This window comes from Sceloporus undulatus, chromosome 2, assembly GCF_019175285.1.
Source record: "Sceloporus undulatus isolate JIND9_A2432 ecotype Alabama chromosome 2, SceUnd_v1.1, whole genome shotgun sequence".
Lineage (NCBI taxonomy): Eukaryota > Metazoa > Chordata > Lepidosauria > Squamata > Phrynosomatidae > Sceloporus > Sceloporus undulatus.
The window spans coordinates 194,425,922-194,452,535 of record NC_056523.1 but is presented as its reverse complement, the minus strand read 5'-3'; the positions used below and the strand labels follow the sequence as shown (position 1 = coordinate 194,452,535).

Below are 26,614 nucleotides of genomic sequence, written 5' to 3'. Positions count from 1 at the left end.
CTGGTAGAGCAGAAAATAGCATACCCACGAACATTTCCAAGATGAAAACAGAGACAAGTACTGCCAGGTATCATCAGTTTGATCAAGATGGCAAAGGTTATTAATGAAGAACGCATAAGTTAAGGAGAGGCTGCAGCAAATTTGCTTCTGCCTTTGGCTGCTGCCACACTGCAAGATTAAAGCAGCTTGTAAATTTTTATTGTATTGTGTTTTTAGACTGTAATGTAAGCCACTTTGAATCCCAATTTTGGAGGGAAAGAAACAACAACAACTATTATTATTATTATTATTATTATTATTATTATTATTATTATTATTGACACCACTGTAACTATCATGCTTCCATCTTGAGATTTGTAGTCTGTTGTGGCACCAGAGCTCTCAGATAGAGGAGACTAAATATCTCACCAAACTACAAATCCCAGAATTTCATAGCATCAAGACAGGGCTGTTGAAGTGGTGTCAAACGGCATTAATTCTGCAGTGTAGATGCAGCCTAAGTCTACTGGGAAGGGCGAGGCTCTTCTCCCCTCCCCTCTGCTGGGTTAACTGGTACAAACTACTTTTGCACTTTGAACCCAGCCTGAAATAAGCTGAGGACAAAGGGAAAGTGAGAGGAGAAAAAAGAACCTGAGACACAATGATTCCCAAACTTTGATTCTGCAGGCATTTTGAACTTCAATTCTCAGGATTCCTGAACGTTGGCTATGGTGGCTGGGGCTTCTGGGAGTTGAAGTCCAAAATACCTGGAGAATTAAAGTTTAGGAATCTCTGCAAGTATCTCAAAAAGTCGGAGGACAAACCAAGACTATACCTGACAAATCAGGCCCATTGGCAGATATGTGCCAAGGTGGCAGAGGCAGCCCTCCAAGTAGACAAATTGAGGCACCTGTTTAAAACAGCAGAATACGAGCCCTCAACAACCACATATTGGGAAAGTCACAAGCGCTATGGAAAGCTTTGTTGGAACAAGTAGCCCAAGCTATCCTCTAGAGGCCATCTTCACAGGGTCCCCAAAGAGCCAGATATTTGAGCCTGGTTGGGTCTAGGGGCTGTTTTATTCAGCTGGCACTGCCCTCCACAGTGTGTGTAATTCTTAAGAGCTCAATAGTGGGATGGGTTGGTGATGTGAATAGCAAAGATGCCAAGGAGCACATAGTAGGATGATACATCTCCTTCCCACATAGGGCAGCAAGACAGCTGGAGGAACAATTGCAGGGCATCCAGTGGTTAGTGCACCTAACCATGAGTTTATTACACACAGACGGGATAGGGATGGGATCGCTCCCCATCATTATCCTGTCAGTAACCTGTCCGTGACTGTGATAGCGTGAAAGGGTTTCAAATTGTAGCACCGATCCCGCTATTAACCTGTCATTAAAGCGGCACTGCAATAACGTGAATGTCTGTTAATGCAAAAATGCCAGCCAGGGTCACTTTAATGATGGGAGCTTTGCAACGTCATCTGAACATCTTTTGTGCAATCGCTGTCACTCACGCTTCCCAGATGGGCTAATGATGGGATCTGCACTACGTCATCTGAAAGTCCTTCCCAGAGTTGCGCAGGAAGGACAGGACAGGAATGGGACAAGGACGGGATAAACCCCGTGTGATCATCTCCACAGTCTGTTTTTATCCCCACTCCTCTTCCTTGAAATGACGCTAAGAACTCCCAAACACAGCAGTTCTTTCCTTAATGTGACAACAGCTGATTCAAGGGTGGGCACAATACAACCACGTAGCTGTGTGTCACCCACAAGACTGTTTTCCCACTCCCTAGAGAACCTTGGGATGGACTGTTTTCGGGCCACAACACCACTGGACTCTGTATTGCCCCTTTTTAGGTATTTGAAAAAGTAGAATTGCCTCTCCTGGACGCCTCCAAAGTTTGGTTTCCTGGGACAGTTGAAGAGCCTATGTGTGGAGTCTGGTGTGAAACACAGGAGAATCATGTGAATTCCAAGCTGCCTTTACTATTGGCTAGCTTTAAATCTTTTAACCTTGGAATTAACTAAATGACCACAATCTAGTCATAAACTAAAATAAATTGTTTCAGTCTTATGAACTACACATTGTAATCCCCCCAATTCTGAGGCATGAACAGAAACCAAGAAGTAGTTTTACAAAAATCCAAGAGGACAAGGAATTTTAGTGTTCAGCTAGGACTTGGGCAGTCCAATGTTTGAATCCCTGTTCAACCATTGAAACTCATTGGGTGGCGTGGGCAATTCAGATCCTTACAATATTAAAGAAGACAACGGCAACCCTTTTCTGAATAAACCTTTCCAAGAGCACAATAATAGCAGGAGAACCAAGCTTTAAATAAAGAACCATTTGAAAAATGCAAAATAGTACTGTCTCCCATTCAGTGAATACAGTACATAGTCAACAACTTAATTCTGAAATTAAGTTAATGGTGAAGTTCCAATTTATATTCATCACATTGGTTGTATTTGTTACTTAAGTTGTCCCTTTGCATCAAAAAAACCGGTTAATCAATAACGTCATTTCTTTTAATTCGTTCGTTCCTTTCTCTCATGTTATTCATAATCTTTATAACTGTGTAAACTATTTGCTAACATACTTGAAGTAATATACGCGGAAATAATTACAGCCGGTTATCAATCATTATAAAGAAAACCACCCTCAAGATGGCAGATGTGATGCAGAACAGGATTGTACCACTATTATATATAAAAAGTCCTATTTATAGGCAGGTTGGTACTCAAGGCAATTTTGGCTAGTCAACTTCCTCTTTCCTTTAAGGCTGTGCTCTATACTTTAACATAAGCTGAAAGCACTGCTTTAAAGGATAGAGGAAAGTTTAGCTGCTGGAAGAAAGAGTTGGAAAATGCTTCTCAGTACCCACTGCCATTTCACAGATAAAGACCAGGATACGTGTGGCCAAGCAACATCAAAGTGGTCATGATGCCAATAGTTATCAGTGAGGAAAAACAGGAAAGCTAGGAGAAGCTGCAGTCGTTTGCTGTTACCTGACATTCTTGATCAATCTGTCATCCCACTTTTTCAGCTGCTTTTAAAATGTCCCAGTTTCTCTCTCCTTCTGCCACTGTCCCCAGCTTACTTCAGTTGCTGCAAACTGAGTTCAATGTGCAAAAAGTAACTTGCACTCCATTAACTCAGCAGGGTGGAGGGGAGAAGATGGGGCAGGATCATGCCTTTTCCAGTAGTCTCAGACAAAAGCAAACGGCATCAGTCTCTCCTAGCCTGTGTGTTCACCTTCATTAATTACTGGTAGAATTCAAAGATATAACCATGTTAGTCTGTAGAATCAGTATGTAGAGAGATCTTGTAGCACCTTTGAGACTAAGGAGATTATTGCATGCCTCTTTTTGCCCAGTCCAGGCATGGGCTGGGGCGCAAGCTTAAACGGGTCTTATTGTTCATCTCCATGCTCAACTTTGGCCACATTGTGTACCCAATCCAGACTCCTGGCATACTTTTTGAAGAACAATACTTTTCCATTCTTCAAAAAGTACGCCAGGAGTCCGGATCAGGTATGCGATGCGGCCGAATTGGGCACAGGGGCATGTGATAAGATATCATTTTCACCCATTTAAACCCATGCCCAGCCCATGCCTGGATCAGGTAAAAAGAGGTGTGCAATAATCTCCTAACTAAAGAAAGACATTGGCAGCATGAGCTTTCCTAGACTTAAGTACTTCCTCAGATGCATTTGCAGACATTCCAAATGTATCTGATTAAGTAGACTTAAGTCTAGGAAAGCTCATGCTGCCAACTTCTTTCTTTAGTTAGTCCAAAAGGTGCTACAAGATATCTCTACATACATTCATTAATAACTGTTAACATTTAGACCACTCCGATGTTGCTTGGAAGCATATATCCCGGTTTTCATGTGCAAAATTTTGGCGGGTGTGTAATGGGATTAGTAGGCTTGCAACACCAGGCAAGCCACATTTGGGTACCCTGATTTAGGAGGATGAGCCTACAACAGGGATGAGTAAGCAATACAGTGCTGATGAATTCACATGGCATTTTATGTATAATAAAATATAATTAATGGAGCTGGATGATTCACTAAGCAGGAGCTACCTTGGCCTCATCATTCTTGTGTTTTCTGGTAACAAAAGGAACAGTATAACAAGGTTATTAGCTTACTGCACTTAGAAAGGATTTTCTGTTTCAACAGCCTAGAGAGGGGGAAGCAGGGGGGCAACAGCACAAAGGTTTGCATTGCCACTTTCATGCTACTACAGGTTTGACCGGTAAAACCACTTTCTGGAAGGTCACAGGTGCTGGTATCTGAAAAGCTGACACATTTCAGAGCTGCCATAACAAAAAGTGGAACTGACCGTAAGCCCCACAACACCCAGGACAACTTACCACATTCTTCCATCACACTTGCCTCAGTTCTGTGCTGTCCCCCTGCATGACTCACAGCAGCAGTGCATAATTCACCTTCTCTGTTGATCCTTCCCATGATGTGGGGGATCCATGCTGCCTCATGGATGTGCTGGCCCTTCAGTGGCTATTCCTGGTCATGATGGCCATATATTATCGATAACCAGTGTAGTGGTTTGAGTATTAGACTATGACTCTGGAGACCAGAGTTTGATTCCCTGCTTGGCCATGAAACCCACTGCGTGGGCTTGGGCAAATGACACTTTCTCAGCCTCAGGATGGTGATGACAAACCCCCTCTGAAGTCTTTCCACTCCACCAAATGCATCTGAGGAAGTAGACTTAAACTTAGGAAAACTCATGCTGCCAACCTCTTTCTTTTGGTCAAACTCAAAGGTGCTCCAAGATCTCTTTGCATACTGATTTTACAGACTAACATGGAAGACTCTGCTTCTGTTTTGTCCTGTGCTTTCAAGTCATTTCCAACTTATGTGATCCTAAGATGAATCTACCTTGGGGGTTTCTTGGCATGTTTCTTCAGAAGGGAATTCAAAGATACAGATTAAGACTTAGGGGCTATACAGATGGGCGGCATGCAGCCACCCCTTTTCGCAAACGTATGCAGTGGCACCAATCCGGTCCCTGAAGGAAGCAAAAAGAAGCTGTGAAAAGTGGCTTCTTTCAAGGGGCTATACAAACTGACATTTTGTGCCGGCCTATGGGTGGGATGAAGGCTGAGCATGCTTCAAGCCCTAACAATGACACCCAGGCACCATTTTGACATGTGCCCTTCCAGATGGCGCAGGCCATTATGACGCACCTCCGGCGCAGTGCCCAAATGGCCTATGACACCCCTTCCAGAAAGCTAAAAAGAACAGTATCTCTGCCAAACAAATTAAGCACAATCTGGAAGTGATTGGGAAGAAGTGTGTTCAGCCAAAGTTAGTCCCCTCCCCCTCAGGTGGGGCAGAGGGGTTAAGACATCAAATCTTGTGTAACAATCTGACACTTGGGCAAATCACACTGTCTCAGCCTCAGGGGAAGGTAACGGCAAACCCCCTCTGAACAAATCTTGCCAAGAAAACCTCATGATAGGGTTGGCATAGGGTTGGCATAAGTCATAAGTAACTAGCTGAAGGCACACAACAACAACAAAGCTACTGGTTTTGTAGGCCTTGCTTTATCCACACTGAAACTCTACAATGGCTCTTTTCTTTCTTTTATCTCTGAGCCAAAGTATGTCAGGGACAGAAGATACTGGGAACCTGGGACTGTAAACAATGCTTAATCTCTCTCTGGGCAAATAGCATCCCCCACCCCAAGGTGAAGGAAATAGGGCTGGGTGGGACAACATTGACAATCATCTTCGCTTGCTTTCAGCTCATTTGCTCTCATTACATTTAGCAAGTTCAAACAAAGAAATGTTTAAACAAGTGAGGGAAGGAACTGACTTCATCAACTTTCTAGATATTCTTCATGCACTAAGGGGTCATTGAGACATCTGGGGGGATTTAGTAGAAAGATGCGAGTGACCTCACTCATGCATTTTGGATTTGTTATTCATACTATGGATCAGCATCTATGCACATCTCTGGGAGTTTGGTTGCTCACCGTGCCAGGACTTGAATAGACATGGAATTGATTATGCAAATGTATTCAAAACACTTTCAAGGCATGCAGAATTTACTCCCGAATTATCCTGGGTTTATTTGCATTATTCACACTACCAATGATGCAATTTTTTTTAAACTGGAGGCGAAAAAATGGTATCAATTATCCCAGGTTAAGTGTGTTTTTTGGGCAACACCCCCTCCCCAACTTAATAGGGTGCATTCAGGATGCATGTGAACAACAGAGATTCAACCCAGATTCATCCTGGATTATTTTCACCATCTGAATAGGGCCTAAGTTCCTTGGTCTGTATGCACACCAGTGTGTCGCCATCACAATCCTTAGAGGTCTGTTATACATATCTCTAATCCTGGGATTTGTGTTTAGACTTCTTTGCCAGAAAGATCTGCACATGGCCCTTTCACGCTAGCATTCAGATTCCACTTTAATTGCAATGGCTGAATCCAGGGATTTGTAGTTTGGTAAGGCACTAGATCTCTCTGATTGAAGATATTAAATGCTCGTCCCTAAACTGCAATCTAAGGGTAATTTCCTAGACATTCACACTGGCCCCAAATGCACTCAGTGCCGTTTGGGGGGGGGGGGGGCCCCCCAAAAACCCACTTTACCTGGGATATCAAGGTTTTTTTCACATATTTTCCTAAAAGATCTGCATCGCCACCAATGTGAAGGCACTACTGATGAATCAATTTGGAGCATAGGATAATAATAATAATAATAATAATAATAATAATAATAATAATAATAATAATAATGGGATTTAATAGGATTGGGCAACAGGGGGGATGGACAAAGATTGGCTGGCAAGGTGGTGGCAAGAGAGACTGGGCAATGGATGGGCATGGGGAAAAGAGAGTGGATGGCTTGGGCGTAGGGGAAGAGAGGTCCTCCTTTCTCAGGATCTGTCCTCCATTTCAACCTCCTGGGCAAAGTTCAGAGGAAGGCAAGGGCAACCCCACTTCTGAACAAAGAAACATCTGTGGTAGGTTGCCATAAGTCAGAAACAGGGTGAGCAGATGTCCTCCTTTTCCGAGACATGTCCTCCCTTTCAACCAGGAGGAATTCCAAAATGTTTCTCAATTTATGTTGGGGGGGTTGGCACTGCTCTGTGTGTGTGTTTGTGTGTTGTTTGCCTTCGTTTCCAACTGATGGCAACCATACAACCAGTTTTCTTGGCAAGGTTTCTTAAGAGGGATTTGCCATGGCCACCCTTTGAGATAGTGTGACTCACCCAAGTTCACCTAGTGTAGTGGCAGAGTGATCAGTTGTTGTTGTTGTGTGCCTTTGTCATTTTTTATTTATGGGCTCATATCATGGAGTCTTCTTGGCAACATTTCTTCAGAAGGGATTTGCCATGGCCATTCTCTGAGGCTGAGAGAATGTGCCTTGCCCAATGGGTCACCCAGTGGGCTTAAATGGCCAAGTGGGGAATCATAGTCCAACACTCAAACCACTAAGCCATAAGTTCAACTTTCCCTGGGGCTCCTGGTGGGGGTGTGTGTGTGTGTGTGCAAAGGAGGGAGTAATTTTCTCCTGCCTCTTCCTCCTGCCAGTTTGCCTGGCTCTCACATCTCTGAGAGGTGCTGGGTTAGAATCATAGAATCATAGAGTTGGAAGAGACCGCAAGGGCCATCCAGTCCAACCTCCTGCCATGCAGGAAATCTAAATCAAAGCACCCCATTAGATGTCCATCCAGCCTCTGTTTAAAAACCTCTAAGGAAGGAAACTCCACCACACTCCGAGGGTTATCATATCACCTCTTAACCTTCTCTTCTCCAGGCTAAACATCCCCAGTTCCCTAAGGCGTTCCTCATAGGGCATGGTTTCCAGACCCTTCACCATTTTAGTCGCCCTCCTTTGGACACGCTCCAGTTTCTCAATGTCCTTTTTGAATTGTGGTGCACAGAAAATGCCTCAGAAAGTTTTGGTAACCTAAAACATAATGGGAACACCAATCCGGTATTGCTTCAAAGCAGTGATCTGGATCTCTTCGGGACAAAAAAGTGAGTGTGAATGCCTCCTAAGATATGCAGATGACACCATAGTAGTAGCAGAAAACATCACAGACCTAAAACAATTACTAAGGAATTTCAAGGAAGAAAGTGCAAAGGCAGGCTTACTGCTGAACATAAAGAAAACAAAAATGACGACCATGGAGGAGCTACACAAATTCAACCTAGACAATGAAGAAATAGAAATAGTAAAAGAGTTCCCATACTTTGAATCAAACATTGATCAGAACAGAGACTGCAGTCAAGAAATCATGACTGGAAATGGGAAGGGCAGCTATGAAAGAACTAGAGAAGATCCTAAAGAATAACAATATACCACTGAGCATGAAACTCAGAATTGTACAAGCCACTGTAGTCCCTATTACCATGTACGGATGTGACAGCTGGACAGTTAAGAAAGAAGATAGGAAGAAAATAAATTCATTTGAGATGTGGTGCTGAAGAAGAATGCTAAGGATGCCATGGATGGCTAAAAAGTCAAACAACTGGATCCTTGAACAGATCAAGCAGGAAATCTCCCTGGAAGCCAAGATGATTAAGGTGAGGCTTTTGTACTTTGGCCACATCACGAGAAGGCATAAATCACTGGAAAAGAAAATAATGCTAGGAAAGGTGGAGGGAAGCAGAAAGAGAGGAAGACCACATCCAGACGGATGGACTCTGTTAAAGAGACCACAAGTATGAGTTTGCAGGACCTGAACAGAGCAATGGAGGATAGGCAGACTTAAAGATGTCTCATCCACAGAGATATCAACAAACAACAAAACAACAAAAACTGCAAATCGCAGGATTCCATAAGAAAGAAGCACAGCACTGCAACTGTTCAATGTTAAAGGGGACAGGATACACTATCAGCACTATAGAATTAAACCGGTTTAAGTCTCAACTCTTCTCTTCTAAGGGTACTTTGAGAACTGTAGTTCAGAGGAATACACCATCACTCTCCAACAGAAAATTTTAATGAGAAATCTCAGGATTCTTTAGGATGGAGTCATGACAATTAAAAAGGTAAGAAAGGTATATAAAAGTGTCATAAAGATACGCTGCTGTAAGAGTAAATACTGGCTGTTCTGCTGAACTAGTGAAAAAGAAGTGAGAGGGTATATGCACACTGCAAACCCATCCCAGTTTAACTGGTTTAAAGAATCCTTGGAATTGTGATTCGGGGAAAGCAATCTGGATTCTTCCACTTGATCCCTGCATCACAAAACTGTACAATGGGCCCTTGGTCTCATTGAATACTGTGGCATAGTATGATGGTGTTCCTTATATAAAATGGCAAAATCAAGGTTTGCTCTTTGGAATTTATATATCTCGAAATACCTGTATGCTGTGGATGCTTGAATCCATGGATAAAATATCCGTGGATACAGAAGGCTGACTGTAGTTTCCAAGGTTCTCGAGAGAGAAGGAAAACACTGTAAATATGTGGTTCAGGTGTTTCCTTAATCTAGGTAGAAACCAAACTATTTGCTTTGCTTCTGCATAGAAAGCAGCCAAACACATACCAGTGCAGCTTTTCCATAACCTTTGTACCGCAAGACACATTAGTACACAAATATAAAGGTTTTTCTCTTGTAACGCCCATCTGAAACAGGTGTTAGCGTGAGATCCTAGGCTGATTTCAAAAACAACTCAAGTAACCATTGGTACTTAGTCCCTCTTCATTTAAAAAGTATCATAAGACCTTATCACACTAGACAAATCCCGGGCAGAAAAGTAGAAAAAAAACACAAATGTGGGAGATTTTTCAGATGATGTTTCTTCCAAAGAGCAATAAAGTGAAAATAAAATAAACCGACACTTTTTTACTTTCAGGAACTTCCCAAAAGTAAAAAGGTGTCAGCTTTGTCGACTTTCCATTTGCTTTATTTTCATGTTATTGCTCTTTGGTGCAATATTTCTCAAAAATATCCCACATTTTCAGGTTTTTTCTTCTTTTAAAATCCCATTTCTGCACAGGATTCATCAAGTGTGATAAGGTCCAAGGAGTAACTGCACCAATTTTTTGGAGGGTTTAATTCTTATCATCTGTGCATGAGTATGAAAAGGGTTTACAACTTCCTCTCCACCTTTCAGAGTTTTACACCTTTGGTCCAGGGTGACCAGAAGCCCTCCTTTTTCAGGACATGTCCTACATTTTAAACTTCTGTCCAGGAGGAATTCCAAAATGCCCTCCATTTTGAGCATGACTAAGAAGCCTACTGAGTAATACCATGTTTGGTATTCCCCTTCAAGAAATGCGTCTACTTGGCAGACTGCCTTCAATGCAAATACCGTAGAGGGTTAGGCTGGATCCCTCTCAAGTTCTTTTTTCCTAGAAGGGCAACAGCCAAGACTTGCACCCAGAACTCAGGACAGGCTTGTTTCTTGGAGGAGAAAAGGACAGAAGCATGTTAGGCAATGGGCTGCTTGAGGACAAAACAAAGCCCCCCCCCCTTATTTTCAGCTCAATGGACAAATGAAAGAAATAATTTAAATGCAGATTCAGTCAAGGATTTGTTGCTAATAAAGTGCACTTTTAACCATTTGTCTTGCTCAAAGTTCCATAGGTATATTGCATCAACAAGGCATTTTAACAAAGATAAGTTCATCAGAAAAATACTGCTGAGTACATAAGATTGTACAGGTTGTGTAATATAGCTACAAATAAATCATATGGAATGAATTTATAGTTATATTAGTATGTTTAGCTTTGATTTTGAAATTTCTTCCATTTTTCTTGAATGCCCTACATTTTGTGGTGTCTTGTCCTCCTTTGTGGAGGACAAGACACCTGATCACCCTGCTTTGGGACAGGCTGCTATTACCAAGGCAAATGGGATAATGGCTCCTTTTCCCCATCCTGAAGTCAGACAGACTATAAGACTGGCCACCCATCTAGTAGTTTTTTCAGAATGCTTATTTTGGGGTCTTCCAGACTGGTCTAAAGAAACATGTGTTCTCACAATATAGCCCCTTGGGTTTTTGCCAGTCGTAGTCGCCATTGTGTCTACTGATTCCATTCTTTTGATGGACTGTTTCTAGCAATTTCTTGGATCTGCACTGAGCTCTTCCAAGAGTTACTTTAGCCTTGGCCTGGTAGGATGAGTTGGTTCTATCAGAAGTTGACTACAGAGTTCTGCTGGATAACCAGTCCTAGAAGCTGCTAGACGAAAGACTTCTCTAGGCATTTATAGCATGATTCTATGGTCAAATTCTGGCAGATGTTAACCAGAGGGTTGCACTGAAGGACTTGGAGATTCCTAGAGAGGTGTTCTCTTAGTATTTATTTATTTATTTATTTGCAGTTTTTCCACATTCACAAGGGTCCTTCACCCCTAACCCCAGCAAATGTGGAGGGTGCATTGTATATCTATAATTACAAAAAGTGTTTCTGCTTTTTGTTTTGAATCGTGAACTCATGTAAAACTTCTAACAGCCTCTGGTCATGAAACTCTGTTCTAGAGATTTTCAAACATCATTGCCATCATTCCCAGTTATCATGGTCTTTAATCCAAGATGTTTGACAGGCACATGGTTGGCCAAACCTAAGTTAAAATCTTTAATGGGAGATGGATTGAAAAGCAGGCTGTTGAGGGCCAGTGTGGTGTAGTTGTTTGAGCACTGGACTAGGACACTGGAAGCCCAAGTTTTGAATCCCGTCTCAGCTATGAAAACCCACTGGGTCACCTTGGGCAAGTCACGGTCTCTCAGCCTCAGAGGATGGCAATGGCAAACCTGTTCTAAAGGAACTGGCCAAGAAAATCCCATGATACGGTCGGTTTAGGGTTGCCATAAGTCAGAAACAACTTGAAGACACACAACATCAACACCAACAACAAGGAGCACCAACTCTCCTTGGAGTGTATCAGGAAGATCATTCTCTCAGAGCCCAACCACTAAATCAGAAATGAGGGCCTGTGGGCCAAATGTGACCAACCTGGCCCATAAATGTTTTCTGCTTTCTCAGCCGATTAGTTGATAAGAAGCCATTTAATGCCTGGGGAAGTTTTTACGTTTGGGGCCAACCTCAAAGGTTAGTAAAATCCCAAACTACAAAGCAGTGTGGAAGCTTTTAAGCTTCTCAGGACTCTAATATTAACCACAGAATATAGAGGTGAACCTCAGACAAACATGGACAACTGGATCTTGTCTGTGTTTAGTTGAGGTGCTCCTATCAGTCTGGCCAGTTTCTGGACATAACTGGTGTTGGCATTCCATCTTGTAATCTACCTTCAACAACAAAATGTCAGGATATCCCATCAACTTTATTTTGACCTCAGTTGTGTTATTAACCACAAAGGTATGTCTTCTTTAATACATGTGCAATATGTGCTATGGATACCAGACTGAAATCTGGAGATGGCTCCTGTACCAGTAAGGGTTGCAAAGATTTTAGCCGGTGTTGCTTGCAACTTTATTTTGTGACACGCATCAACTGCTCAAATTTCCCCTTTGACACAACTGTTAAAAGTACAGTTTTTATTCTGGCAACTCTGCTTGGAAAGTGCATCTCTCTCCTTCAGCAACATATATTTGAGATCACCACTGTGTTCCTCGCCAGGACAGAACATACAGCAACAGACAAGGAACTCCTACCATCTGAAGGAACCTTTTTTTTTGTTCTCCTTTCTAGGAATTGTTACATGGTATGTGGGGAGAAGTCTGCACCACAACGTTACTTCCCTTGTCCTGGATTTACAGCCAAAGAGAAATCCAACTTCTGTTCTGAGATCTTTTGTCCTTGAATGGAACTGGGAGAACAAAGAGGCTTGCAGCTGGGATTATGTCCCATGATGGAAACACTCAAAGGATGGCCTTCCCTGAAACTGTTGCCCTTATTTATGGGAGGCAACTAGGCAATGCACGCCCTGGGCATTTAATTTATGGAGAGAATACAGGGAAATAGGCAGACAGATTTATCCCAGCTGTTCAGCAAGGGCAGCATGACCTTTGGGAAACATGCATATTTAAATCTGTGTTTGTTGAGATAACACAGGTGTGGGGCACTTTTGAGGGAGAGTTGGGTGCAATACCTCTCTATTTGTAGGGTGGCCCTGTGCCTTATTTCAGATAAAGAGTACTCCGTCTGGAGTGATGCAAGATGATGGTCCTCTGCCTGAAGGTGTTTTCCTATATGTGAAGGTCTATCCAACCTAAGGTTGGTTTAAAGATGCAGAATCATAAAAAGGTAGAGCAGCAGGTCCTGAAAGTTGCTCATCCGCAGTTAGCACCTGGGGCTTTTTCACTTACTACAATTATAGCACTACAATTTCATTTTACAGTCCATCCTTCCCTTACGTTCCAGATTCCTCCGCGTAAGGCGAATGCCGCCTATTCTCGAGCCCCATTGGAAACAATGGGGCTCGTGTGTGGCGGCGAGGGCGCGTGTGGGGCGCAACGGGCGTGCGCGCCCATTCAATTGAATGGGACGCACCGCCCCTTCCGCCCTGCGCACGCCTCGCGGCTTGAGCGCGTATGCTCAAGGCTGCGTATGGCGTGCCCGCGTATGGCGCGGGCGCGATGTACTCCCTTGAGTGGTCATTCACACATGATTTTTTGTAGCACAACTATGCAAATACAGTCGGCCCTTCTTATACACTGATTTTTTATACATGGATTCAAGCATCCATGTTTGAAAATGTTCAAAAAAGTATAAATTTAAAATATCAATATTTTCCATTCTTTTATAAGGGACACCATTTTGCTATTTCATTATATTTAATGGAACTTGAGCATACACAGATTTTGTTATCCACGGGGGATCTTGGAACCAAACCCCAACGTATAACAAGGGTCCACTGTAATCTCACTCATGCATTCCAGGCTTCTTGTTCACAATATGGAACTGCATCTACGAGAATCTCTGCAAGTTTGGTTGCTCATATGTGTCAGCACTCAAAGACGGAGTCAATGATGCGAACGTATTCAAAGCACATTCAAGGCATGCAGAGTATTATCCTGGCTTTATCGTTATCGGTTATTCACACAGCCAACAATACAAATATTTTAGAAAAACTCAGACACTCCCCCATCCCAGACATCGATTATTAGTGGGTTTTTTGGCAGCCCAGCTCCCCAAACTTAATCAGATGCATTCAAAGTGGATGTGAACGGCAACACTCAACCCAGATTCTGATGGGATTATTTTCATCATTTGAATAACCCCATAGTTTACAGAATCTGGGAATTGTAGTCTGGTGTGGTACTAGAGCTCTCTGGCTGAGGATTCTCAGTACTCTTCCCTAAACTGCACAGCCCAGGATTTGTCAGGATGCTGTAGCCATGGCCAGAGTGACCAGAGGCCCTCCTTTTCCAGGACATGCCCTACATTTCAACCTTCTGTCCAGGAGGAATTCCAAAATGTCTTCCATTTTGAGCATGACTAAGAAGCATGAATGTATATTTATATGCATGTTTTTAGCTTTTATTTTGTTATAACCTAAATTCTTCTTGTTACAGCCAAGGTCTTTAGCCTTCTCTGCCAAAGACTGCGGGTGCCTCACAAAACTACAAATCCCAGTGCTCTGTATGATGGAGCCGTGAAAGTTCAAATGGTGTCAAACTGCATTGTTTTTACAGTATAGATGCACCCCAAGCTTCAAAAAGCAGCTTGGTTTTACAACTGCCAGAATTAAGTGTTCCCCTGTGCCTAAAGTAATGCCAAATGTAAAGGAATATTTGTGCACAATTTATAGAAAGACATGTTGCTGCAATACTTGGCTAAAGTGATTTATTGGTATGCCCGCGAAGGGAGAGGTGCAATCTGTCCATCTTTTAGGCCAAGCGACTTCCCTTGCCTCTTGTTGGCCGAACATTACTCTGCCGCTGTCTGGATGGAAATGGAAATGCAGGCTTTGGGTGTGAGATAATAATGCATTTGAAAGCAACCACTATAAAGCCAAGGGCCAGGAGCACTTAATGATAGGATTGTATGTGTGTACGAATTCTGGAAAGTATTCACAGCAGTATACACACAGATTGTGTATTAACACTGGATTGTCATGTCAAATCCTGTGAGCCTTCCTATGAACCACTCAGTGGTGGAAATAATTTTGGGGGGCATAAAACCAACTAGGGTAAATGCACCGAATCAATGGGAACCTGGTCTAGTCCTTCAATTGGTCTGCGCTAGTTAAGGAGTTTATCACACGAAGGAAATCAGGACCGTTTATCCCGTGAATATCCTGGAAAAATGGTGTAATTACTGTGAAATGATTTCAAACAACACAGCACAAAACCCGTCATTAAAGTGTCACAAAGAAGCATTAATGCACATATTTTTACATTTCCGATATCACTGTATTTGCGCAGTGACCATGCTTCTTTTAGTCATGCTCCTAATGGAGGACCTCCAAGAGAAAGGTAGTAGTACATGCCCAAATAAAAGCTAAAAATACCCCTGGAAACATAAATCCATGCTTCTCAGTTATGCTCAAAATGGAGGACATTCAAGAAAAATGGAGGGCATAACCTAATAGAAGCTTAAAGCACTCACAAACACTCATAGAAATGCAAATCCCTGCTTCTTAGTCTACCTCAAAATAGAGGGCTTTAAAGCAAAAGGTTGGACATGACCAAATAAAAGTTAAAAACACTGATGTAAATAGAAATTCATGCTGCTTAGTCTTGCTCAAAATGGAGGGCATTCAAGAAAAATGGAGGGCATGACCCCAATAAAAGCTCAAAACACTCACAAATATAAATTCAATAGAAATAGAAATTCACTATAGAAACAGAAATAAATCCAATGCCAATAAAATTAAAATACAAAAGCCATACTCAAAATGAAGGACAAGCAAGAAAAATGTAGGACATGACCCAATAAAAGCTAAAAATATCATATATAAACCCATCATGCTTCTTAGTTGTTTCTCAAGATGGGAAGCATTTTGGGGATTGCTCCTGGACAATGAAGGCTGGAATGGAGAGGAAGAAGACCTCTCTCTCTCTCTGGTCACTCTGTGCAAATAGTAAAGAACAGGCACCTGTGCAAGACTTTGGACTACATTTCCCATAGTGCACCGGGGCTGCCTGGCAGTCACGTGATCCTCAGACTCCTGGAAGAAAACACGTGGGAAGGCAGAGAGAAAAGGAGCTTCCGGAACAGAATGCTGCAAAGGATAATAGTGGTGAGAAGAGAGAGGTGGCTGTATTGGGGGGGGGGGGGGGGTATTTTTATCCCGCCTTTCTCCCAAAGTGGGGCCCAAGGCGGCTAACAACATTTATATAAAACACACTAAAACAACAATGAGAACAACACAATGAATGGGGGAAGGGACCCTGTAGAAAGCAGCATTGCTAATCTGGGTGTGCTTTGGTTCCCCCTTGCAATTCTGCATCCAGACTGCAGAAGTAAAGCAGTTTGGTACCACTTTATTTATCTATTATTATTATTATTATTATTATTATTATTATTAAAGGCAAGTTTGGCACCACTTTAACTGCCATGGCTCTAATTGTGTATGTATATATGTATGTGTACCTTATTTATATGCCACCTTTCTCCAAGGATAGTTGATCCTCCAGATAAGCTTATGTATCTGGAGATTTATATTCTCCAGAAGCCTGGGATTTGTAGCTTGGGTTCATGGAACCCAACATCACACCTCTCTGCCTGAATACTTCAGTATGGTTGTTGTTGTTGTGTGCCTTCAGGTCCTTTCTATGGCAACCCTATCTTGGGGTTTTGCAATGGCCGTCCTCTGAGGCTGAGAGAGTGTGACTTGCCCAGGGTCACCCAGTGCATTTCCATGGCCGAGTTGGGATTCAAACCCTGGTCTCTCAGTGTCTTTAGTCCAATGCTCAAACCATTACAGTGTCCCCTTGGATTCAGTTCCCCAGTCAGACATGAAACTCACTTGGACTAGTCACACTCTCTCAGACTCACAGGAGGGCAATGGCAAACCCTTCGGAACGGATCTTGCCAAGAAAACCCCATGATACGTTTGCCTTAGGGTTGCCATAAGTCAGAAACAATGTGAAGGCACACAACAACTAAATGGCTAGGTGCCTTTGCTAACCCAGATCCAAATTATGAATATAACGGTGCTCCCTTCTTGCCATAGACTTCTTTCCCTCTCAGCATCTTATGCTAAGAGATACAGTGGCTCTTCCTATGGAAGTTCAGTTTCAGTTAGTCACAGTTAGTGGTAGAGTTGTCTTCCTGCCCATTGACGTTATGTAATTATATTCCTCTGTGATTCCACTTTTAACTGCCCTGGCGCCATCCTAGCCAATACTGGGATTTGTAGTTTGGAAAGGAAAAGTTCACTTATTAATGCCATAGTTTTTGATTGTTGGTTGTTGAATCATGGTATAAGTAACTTAATGAATTGTATATATTAGAACGAAATCAAACAAGAGAACACACACACATTTTGTAATAGATATTTTTATTAATCTTTTCTTTTTGGAAAGTAATTAGTTTAAGCTTTGAGTCAAACATTTGATATGTATCTAAAGAGGAACACCTACTTTGAAATAGTTTAAGTTTCAGTTCGGTGGTTGAAACTTTTATCACCCCTTCCCAATGAGAGACTATTGGAAATACAAAATGTTTTAAGTTTGTAATGTGTTGAAATAAGATACCAATATTCTTTAGCAGTACTATTGTTTAAGCTAAAGTAATTTAGATCTTTGTAATTGTATTTTCAATATATATGTTTGTTTTAAATGCTAAATAAATAAATAAATAAAACAAGATAGGGTTGCCATAAGTTGGAAATGACTTGAAGGCACACTGCACACATAAAAACACACAATGCTGAATTTTATTACTAGCAAAGATGGTGATTAATTGGTTGTTGTTATTTAAATTGCTCAATTTCTTTATGCCATTCATAGCTTTATACCTGAGAATCATGTTCCCCACATTTACTTTTCCAACTCCTACTTTCCCTGTTTTACCCACTTCCTAGTTTCTGTGTTGTGTTGTGTTTTTGTTTTGTTGTGTTGTTTTTGCCGGGGTGGTGGTGTAAGCAGGCCATGTATACCACATTCACATGAAGACATCCAGATGATAAATGTAACAAACAAACAGCCCCCCAATCAGTCATGAATTTATAAGATGGACTATCTCAGCCCTTGTCCTTAAGCCAGAGCTGCCTGCACTGTCACATCATCATAGGGATAGATGCTCTGAATTAAGTGTTGCAGGCACAGAAAGCCACATCTTCATTGGCTTTTACTTACCTGAAATAAAACAGGTTCTGTTTTCATGTTCACTGTTGGAAAAAATAGTGAAGGTGTGGTCCTTCTAGATCAATGGTTTCCAAACTTTGATCCTCCAAGTATTTTTGGACTTCAGTTCCCAGGACTCTTGGCATTTGACCACAGTGGCTGGGGCTTCTGAGAGTTGAAGTCCAAAACACCTGGAGGACCAAAGTTTGGGAATCTGTTCTAGATGTTTTTGGATTTGCATCTTCCAAAGAGCCCTGGCGGTGCATTGATTAAATGCTGGTACTGCAGCCACAAGTTTGTGAGTTCGATCCCAGGGTTCCGAGGTTGACTTCCATCCTTTCGTAGGTGGCTAAAATGAGTCCCCAGCTTGTTGGGGGCAATTGCCTTACAGATTATAAACTGCTTAGAGAGTGCTGAGTTCACTGAAAAGCAGTATAGAAATGTAAATGCTATTGCTATTGCTATATCCTTCATTGTTGGTTATGCTGGGTGGAGCTGATGGGAGTGGTAGTCTGACAGCCTCTGGAGGGCTAAAGGTTATTCAGCCTTGCCCTAGGCTAGATATTTCAGAGAGCTATCTGCTGCAGGGAAAGTCCAACTGGGTACTTGGGCATGAGCTGGCTAAAGGACAATCCAGGATCAGTGGTTTTCTTTTAGCAATATGAAGGAAGGGGGCAAGCTGAAGCAGTTGCCTCTTTGGGACAGCAGCGGATGGCCATTTAAAATCAGCATGTGAGGGAAGGTAGGTAGGAGGTGGGACGGATTACCAGTGGAGATGAATGTCAGATACCCAGTCTCCACTCTTCTCTCTCTCTGTGCACTCTTCTTGCTCTGTGTCAACTAACCAGGCTCCACTCTTTTGTCTCTCTCTCTGCAGCAACCCTTACGGCTAGGATGCCATGTCCTCTCTGTTTCTCGGTGCCTCCACCGGTCTTCCCGGAGCCACATCCCCCTCATCCCCATTGTGGTGGAACAGACGGTAAGCATAGTATGCTTTGATGTGGGGGCAAGGGCCGGAGAATGCTTGTCTGTGGTGGAAAAAGAGTGGGAAAAGAATTAAATAGTGAGGTATACGGTAACTGTTTCTTTTGGCCCAGTTTACTACTGTAGGAATGAGCAAGTTCAGTAGATTTGGAAGTCAGTTTTGCCCTGCTCCCCAGGACCTGTGGTGAGGTAGTAGTGGTATCAGTGTTCGCAACATCCCATCCCAACAAAGAGTCTGGCAACAAAAATAAAGAAGCTTAGGTCCAAAACAAATTGCAGAAGTAATCCAGTTTGAGACCGCTTTAAGTGCCATAGCTCAGTGCTAGGGAATTCTGGGAAATGTAGTTTATTGTGGCATAAGAGCTCTGAAAGAAGGCTCATACAATTACAGTTCCCAGAATTCCCTAGCATTGAGCCAAGGCAGTTAAAGTGGTCTCAAACTGGATTATTTCTGCAGCGTGTCTTGGACTAAGGGTCCGAACAGACAGGCCAAAATAAAGCTGCTTCAGATCACTTTGGAGGTATGCTGTTTAAAAATGCATGTATCCTAAGAGGCCAGAAGCCGTGCCAAAGCCAAGCTCCAGTCCTAAGGAGTGGAGTGCAGCTTTGGCGCAGCTTCTGGCCTCTTAAGATGCGAGTGTCATTTAAACAGCATACCTCCAAAGTGACCCAAAGCAGCTTTATTTTGGCCTGTCTGTTCGGGCCCTTAGTCTTCTTGGTAAAAACATTGAAGCGAAACGACAAACTACAAAATGGAAGAAAAACAAACAGAGACTAAGATCTAAACTGCACTGCAGAAATAATTTGCAGGTTGATAGTGTGTTAACTGCCTTGGCTCAATGCTATGAGCTCCAGGGATTTGTAGTTTCTTGCGGCACCAAAGCTCTCTGATAGAGAAGGAGGCTAAATATATCACATAACTAGAGATCCCAGAATTCTGTAGCATTGAGCCATGGCAGTTAAACTGATGTCAAACTGCTTTATTTCTGCAGTGCAGATTAGACCAAAGTGATACCAGAAGAGAGAGTGTGTGGCAAAAACCAATGAACAGAAAATGACATCAGTTCAGTGGGCTCTTGGTATATGCTGGGATTTAATTCCAGGAACCCCCATGGATACCAAAATCCATGGATGCTCAAATCCTATGTAATACAGTGGTATAGTAAAATTGTGTCCCTTGTATAAGATGGAAAACCAAGGTTTGCTTTTTGGAATTTATATCTTTTTGGAATGTTTTCAAACAGTAGATGCTTGAATCCATGGCTTAAAAATCAGTGGATATGGAAGGCTGACTGTACACACCATGCCTTAAAGTCCACAGATGCTACTTCAGACAGACCTTACACCTCTGCTAGTGCTGAAAGAAAATGCAGCTCCAGTTCAGACAGCTTCTTTCTCTGAGATGGAGAGGGGACACCATTTTATTCTTCGCCATAGGAGACAAAATATCTTCAGATAACTCCACACCCACCTGTTTTTAAACTTTGTTCTGCTCTTAGTTAGAACATTGGCCCTCAGAGTTAAATAGAATTCCATCAGGTTTGTTTCCGTTGTGGGATATCTGTGGGTCCTTTTCTCTGGATGATGATGAGGCTCACCTTACGCCACCAAATTCAAAGACTTGAGGGTGTTTATTTTGACCTAATGTCTGTTTCAGGGCCGTGGTGAGCGAGCTTACGACATCTACTCTCGCCTTCTGAGAGAGCGCATTGTCTGTGTGATGGGTCCAGTAAGTCTATACGCTCCTCCTTACAGAACTAGTCGATCCTGGGTTTTATTTTTAAGAACAAGTTTCTAGCCCCTATGTTAGAAATATGACAGCCAGTCTATGTCTGTAGAAATCTTAGTAGCCAGAAGAGTGGCCCTTTAAGGCTTCCTGTGTTGGAAGGTAGGTCTTTCAACATTCAACACGTTTCCCTAATCATCTCTTAAAATTATTTAAGCATTAAACTACATCTAGTTCTGATTGTATCTGAAGAGTTCAGGGTAAGGATATAGTCTGTAAGGCAGCTTTAATTGAAACATTTTTTTAAACGTATCAAAATAAACATAAAATCCAAAAAATTAAGTGATACAAGATAGTGCAAAGCACAGAATAAATTGTGAGAAAAATGTGCAGTTTAGTTTTGTGAAATTTTTACATTGCACAATTTGGATTACTGTATTGAAAAATCTTAATTAATTTTCTTAGCGCAAAATGCACATGGTGTTAACTAAAACTAACACAAAGACCTTTTTAAACAAAATAATAATAATAATAGTATTTATTTATATTTTGCTTTTTCTCAAAGGAATCAAAGCAGATTATAGCAATAAAATAACATACAATTTAAGAAACACAATTAAAAGCCCCAGAGCCCCCAGCCCTCCCCCCAATTATAAAAACATGAACCAACTCCTAAAAAGAAATCAAACAACAAGAACATTTAAAACATTCCAAAAGGCTTCATTGTGCTTCTGGACCATGTGGTTTTAAGTCAAGGATGGAGAGCATATGGCCTTCTAGATGTCACAGGACTGCAGTTCGCATCAACCCTACCCAGCATAGAAAGTAGTAAAGGATGGGAGGCCGACACATTCCATTTCGCTGATTTAGGAAATTCATTTCAAGAACTCACTATGCATTACTTAGATTAAACCCCTTGCATTTTAGTAAAATGTGTGCTTTGGTTTCAAAGCCCCAAAAACAAGATACTGGTTTTCTACATCAAGAAATTCCTCTGCTGGTCATACCCACCCTTGAGTTTTCTGTTTACAGATTGATGACAGTGTGGCAAGTTTGGTCATTGCACAGCTGCTCTTCTTGCAGTCAGAAAGCAACAAGAAACCCATTCACATGTACATTAACAGCCCAGGTGAGCAGTTGTAAGTAGAAGTGGCTTTGGGATGTGTATCTGCAGGAATCTTTGTCTTTGCATTTTTCTCAGGGACACTTGTTTTGTGTGTGTGCTTGTGCAGGTGGTGCGGTAACATCTGGACTGGCAATCTATGACACCATGCAATACATCCTGAACCCCATTTGCACGTGGTGCGTGGGGCAGGCAGCAAGCATGGGCTCTCTGCTTCTGGCTGCAGGCTCACCGGGCATGCGCCACTCCCTGCCCAACTCCCGCATCATGATCCACCAGCCCTCAGGGGGGGCACGGGTAAGCCTGGCCCATGTTGCTTCCTATTGAAGATGCTGTGTAATTTCATCAGGCCAGCATACTGTCTTTACTGAAGATGGTGTTGGTGGAGTGGTGGGGAGGGTGGTGTTGTAGAGGAAGAGGCCTAGCCCTGTCCCATACATTTTTCTAGGTGATTACTGGTGGATCAAATGCCCCACTGGTTGGTCAGAGAACCTCTTTGCCTTCCTATTCCAGGGCCAGGCTACAGACATTGCCATCCAGGCTGAGGAAATCCTAAAGCTGAAGAAACAGATCAACAGCATCTATGCCAAACACACCAAGCAGAATCTGGAGGTGATTGGTAAGGAGTGTGTTCTGCCAAATTTAGCCCCCCCCCCCTCAGGTGGGGCAGAGGGGTTAAGACATCAAATCTTGTGTAACAATGGCACCATCTGGCACTTGGGCAAAACAATGAATCCCTGTTCAAGACTTGTGCTTAAATGTCTTTATTTCTCCTTAGAGACCAGCGTTTCACATGGTCTCCAACTAAAGAACTGTAAATTTTGCTATTGTGCAATAGTTGTGTCTCTTTAAAAAAGCCCATGTTACAGTAATTTGCATTCTAAAAATAACAGAATTTATGAAAGAAATTAGGATTAGGTGCAGATCTCAAAAAACGTTGCATTGTTGTGTGCCTTCAAGTAGTTTCCCACCTATGGTACAGGGTTTTCTTGGCAAGATTTGTTCAATGAAGGTTTGTCATTGCCTTCCCCTGAGAACTGAGAGAATATGACTTGTCGAAGGTCACCCAGTGAGTTGCATGGCTGGGTAAGGAATCAAACCTTGATCTCCAGTGTTGCAGTGCAACACTCAAACCACTACGCTAAGTTATTTAATTTCCCACTGGAAATAAAATAAAGTTGGTTGGGTCTTGGGAGTTTTCCTGCCTGCCTGCATATGTGTTTGCTGTGTTATGAGACGGTCCGTTGGGGCTGAGTGCAACTGGACATTTCCTTTTAGATTGTTTGGCATCCCTGGCCCTGTAATTGCTTTCATTTGTCAGAAGAGATCTTAATGTGAACTGCAATAGATGGAATACAGCTGAGGCCTGCACCAAAATATTGCCGTATGGGAAGCTGCAGTTTAGATTGTGCCAGTGCCCCCTCCTTCAGTGCTGTCCTCTCATAGTCAATCAGTGTTCCAGAGCTACTGAAAAAGTTCTGTTTGCATGCAACTGTCCTTTTTCTTGCTGTTAGATTCCCACCCCCTAAATATTTCCTTTTTTCTATAAATCTTCCCCCTGCCTCTTTGCCTGCAGCGTTGTATTTTGTCTGCATAAAAACTGTCGCTTGGTAATATGAGATTGCTATTATTTCTTTATTTAATTTTATTTATAGCTTGCCTTTCTTCTAGTATAAAACCCAATACAAGTTAAAATAAGGTTAAACAATACAGTACACAAAAGTTAAAATAACCATTAAATAAACAGTCCAATTAAAACATTATTTTAAAACGGTTTCGAAACATATTCAAATCATAGCCAAAACAAAACACAGCACACCATATTAAAATTCCTTCTGTGCCAAATAGTTAAAAGCTGATGGTCTGTTTTATTTATATTTTATTTATTTATTTGCTAATGATTTTTATTGGATTTAACAGGAAACGGGGGAAATACTGAGTTTAACATAAACAGGAAAAAGAAGCATGAATAATTCAGATCACCTGAAGATCAGAATCAACCATGCGGTTGAATTAAACAAATCTATACAAAATAAGATCAAGTAACATAAGACAATGCATTATTCCATACATCTAAATGAGTTGTAGTTGGGAAGAACAAATATCTTTCTATTTGTATTGACATAAGAAATAAAAGGAAGCAAAGTTGCTAAAAACAAACAAACAAACTTCTTGATCTCCATTGTTTCTAAGACTTTTTATTTGGTTTGATAATTTTTTCACTCATGTTACAATCCATGATTTGTTTTTCATCTACTGAAAATCTCACTGCACTCTTCCAGTTTTTATACATTACCATCTGAGCTAACAGACTTGTGAAAGAAATCAGGCGTTTGTCGGGTAAAGTTGTCATTTGGGCAGCCCTTTGGCTCTTAACCCACTGGGGCAGAAGGGTCTTGTAATGGGGTGAGTTCTGCTGTTGGACAGCCAGTGTGGTGTTGTGCTTTGAGCACTGGACTATGACTCTGAAGACAAGGGTTCAGTTTCCCATTCGGCCATAAAAAGCCACTGGGCAAGTCACACACTCCCAGCCCCAGGAAATCCCATTATAGGATTGCCATAAACTGGAAATTATTTGAAGGCACACAGCAACAAAGTTGTTTCTTGCTTTTTCCTATGTTTTCAACTGTTTAAACATTCTGCTTTTCATAGACTTTATATAATTTTTTTAACTTTAAAAAGGTTTTAGCAGGACTTTGTTTTAATCTGTCGTAAGCCATTTAGAGCCAGGAGACCAGGGTTTGATTTCCAGCTTGGCCGTGTAAACCCACTGGGTGACCTTGGGCATGTCACACTCTCTCAGCCCCAGGGGAAGGCAATGGCAAACCTCTGAACAAATCTTGCCAAGAAAACCCCCTGATAGGTTGCTTTAGAGTCACCTTAAGTTGGAAACAATTTGAACGCATGCAGCAAACAAAACAAAGTCATTTGGGACCCATTCTGGGAGAAAGACGAGATGAAATTAATTGTGTGTGCGTGTGTAATATACACACATATACACACTCTTGCATTCTTTATCTTCACAGAGGCGGCTATGGAGAGAGATCGTTACATGAGTCCAGTGGAAGCCCAGGATTTGGTATCTTGGACAAGGTACTTGTCCATCCTCCGCATGATGGAGAAGACGGCCAGAGCTGGTACGAAGGAGCCTCCACCAGGAGCCAGTCCTCCTCTTCCTCGGCTGAGCCCTGAGAGAGCCAAGCATCCTCTGGATCTTTGTTGTGTTCAGGCTATCTAGCAGTGGAAAACACCCAGAAGTGACAGTGGCCTTTCCTCTGCTCCTTAGACAGCCTTGGAACTACCTGAGGTCAGTATAGCAGACCACCTTACGGCATAATTCTGCTGGTAGCTGGCCAGCTCTGGTTTATTAACAGCTGGTCTCTCTGCCTTTTGCTCTTCAGATCTGTTGTTATCCTGTCTGTAGCAAAGTGTCTCCTCCTCTTCACTTTCCCCCAATTACAGCACTGTAGGTCAAGGTTTTAATTAAACTTTTCATGTTGTAGGCATTTTTTCCCTTCGCTCTCTTTTTGAAAGACTGTTGTTGGTCACAGTTCCCTTAATGGTATGTCTTCTGCTCGCTTTGCAACAGATAAATCAGCGCTGGGCCGGTGGAAGGTGTAGATGCTGCAAGTTGTAGTTAAAAAAAAAATCACCTTCCAAGCTCTTTGCCACCTTGGGCATTTGTAGAATCAGGTTGCATAAATATTTATCCGTGCAAGACAGCTAGAGTCTTGTTTTTCTACCACCCAGCCATAGATAATAACCCTGTTTGGCACACATTGTCCACATCCACCAACACCATACAACAAGATATAGTTTCTGCAGTTGTTCTTGTTATAATGTGATTGGCTCCTCTTATGTAATAGATCAGGAGTATTCCTTGCTATGGAGATGGCCCAAAGAGATCTGTGGCATGAAGCTGGCGTGTAATATCTCACACTCTTATGAAGACATATAACAATTACATACTACAATGACAAGACCGTACAAATGCATAAATAACAGACAAACATGTAACGTAATAGTAGTACTTCCTGATTTCAACTTAAAGGCCTTTAAACTAGGAAGTGAACAGAAAACATATCCAAGTGTAACCGTGTTGGCCATATAGCAAAGTACATCTGCAAAACTGTTGCAGCACGTATAATGTGTGTTTTGATCGGCCCATGAAGGTGCCACAGTTTTGTGGATTTTGGGTGATAATGTACTAGGAAGTAAACAGAAAGCAAAAAAATGTCCCACCTCGAAGCATGGTGGAAATCTGTCCAAAGCTGCTAGAGTGTGAATGGATGTTTCTTTAGAGAGAGACAAGGCATGGAGCTTCATCATTCAGATATACTGAAAAATGGGAGGTGGCGGAAGCAATGAAACAAAGATTTTTCTGTCTTTAAACCATCATGATCATGGGAAAGTGGGGATGTAATCCCTACTAGGACTCTGGAAACCAGGGTTCAAATCCCTGTTTGGCCATGGAAACCTATTGGGTGACCTATGGCAGTCACACTCTCTCAGCCTCAGAGGAAGGCAATGGCAAACCTCTGAACAAATTGTACCAGGAAAAACGCTGAGTAGGCTGGCTTAGGGTTTGCCG

At 42.1% G+C, this 26,614-nt stretch overlaps 2 protein-coding genes across 2 annotated transcripts in view; both read left to right on the top strand.

Moving 5' to 3' along the window:
- ALKBH7 (alkB homolog 7) overlaps positions 1-26,614 on the top strand; it is a 511,499-nt gene that overhangs the window by 428,233 nt on the left and 56,652 nt on the right. The window lies entirely within an intron of this gene.
- On the top strand, positions 16,066-25,261 carry LOC121922500 (caseinolytic mitochondrial matrix peptidase proteolytic subunit). Its single transcript, XM_042452016.1, has 7 exons — positions 16,066-16,140; positions 19,068-19,169; positions 20,832-20,903; positions 21,933-22,029; positions 22,133-22,320; positions 22,537-22,642; positions 25,050-25,261. Exons 1-7 carry the CDS (start codon positions 16,120-16,122, stop codon positions 25,259-25,261), a joined length of 798 nt encoding a protein of 265 aa, XP_042307950.1. The 5' UTR covers positions 16,066-16,119.

Excerpts from the sequence above, each read along its gene's own strand:
- LOC121922500 (XM_042452016.1), top strand. The coding sequence starts at position 16,120 with ATGCTGCAAAGGATAATAGTG. Across the intron at positions 22,030-22,132 it reads CATGTACATTAACAGCCCAG|GTGGTGCGGTAACATCTGGA; the intron begins GTGAGCAGTTGT and ends GTGCTTGTGCAG. Across the intron at positions 22,321-22,536 it reads AGCCCTCAGGGGGGGCACGG|GGCCAGGCTACAGACATTGC; the intron begins GTAAGCCTGGCC and ends TTCCTATTCCAG.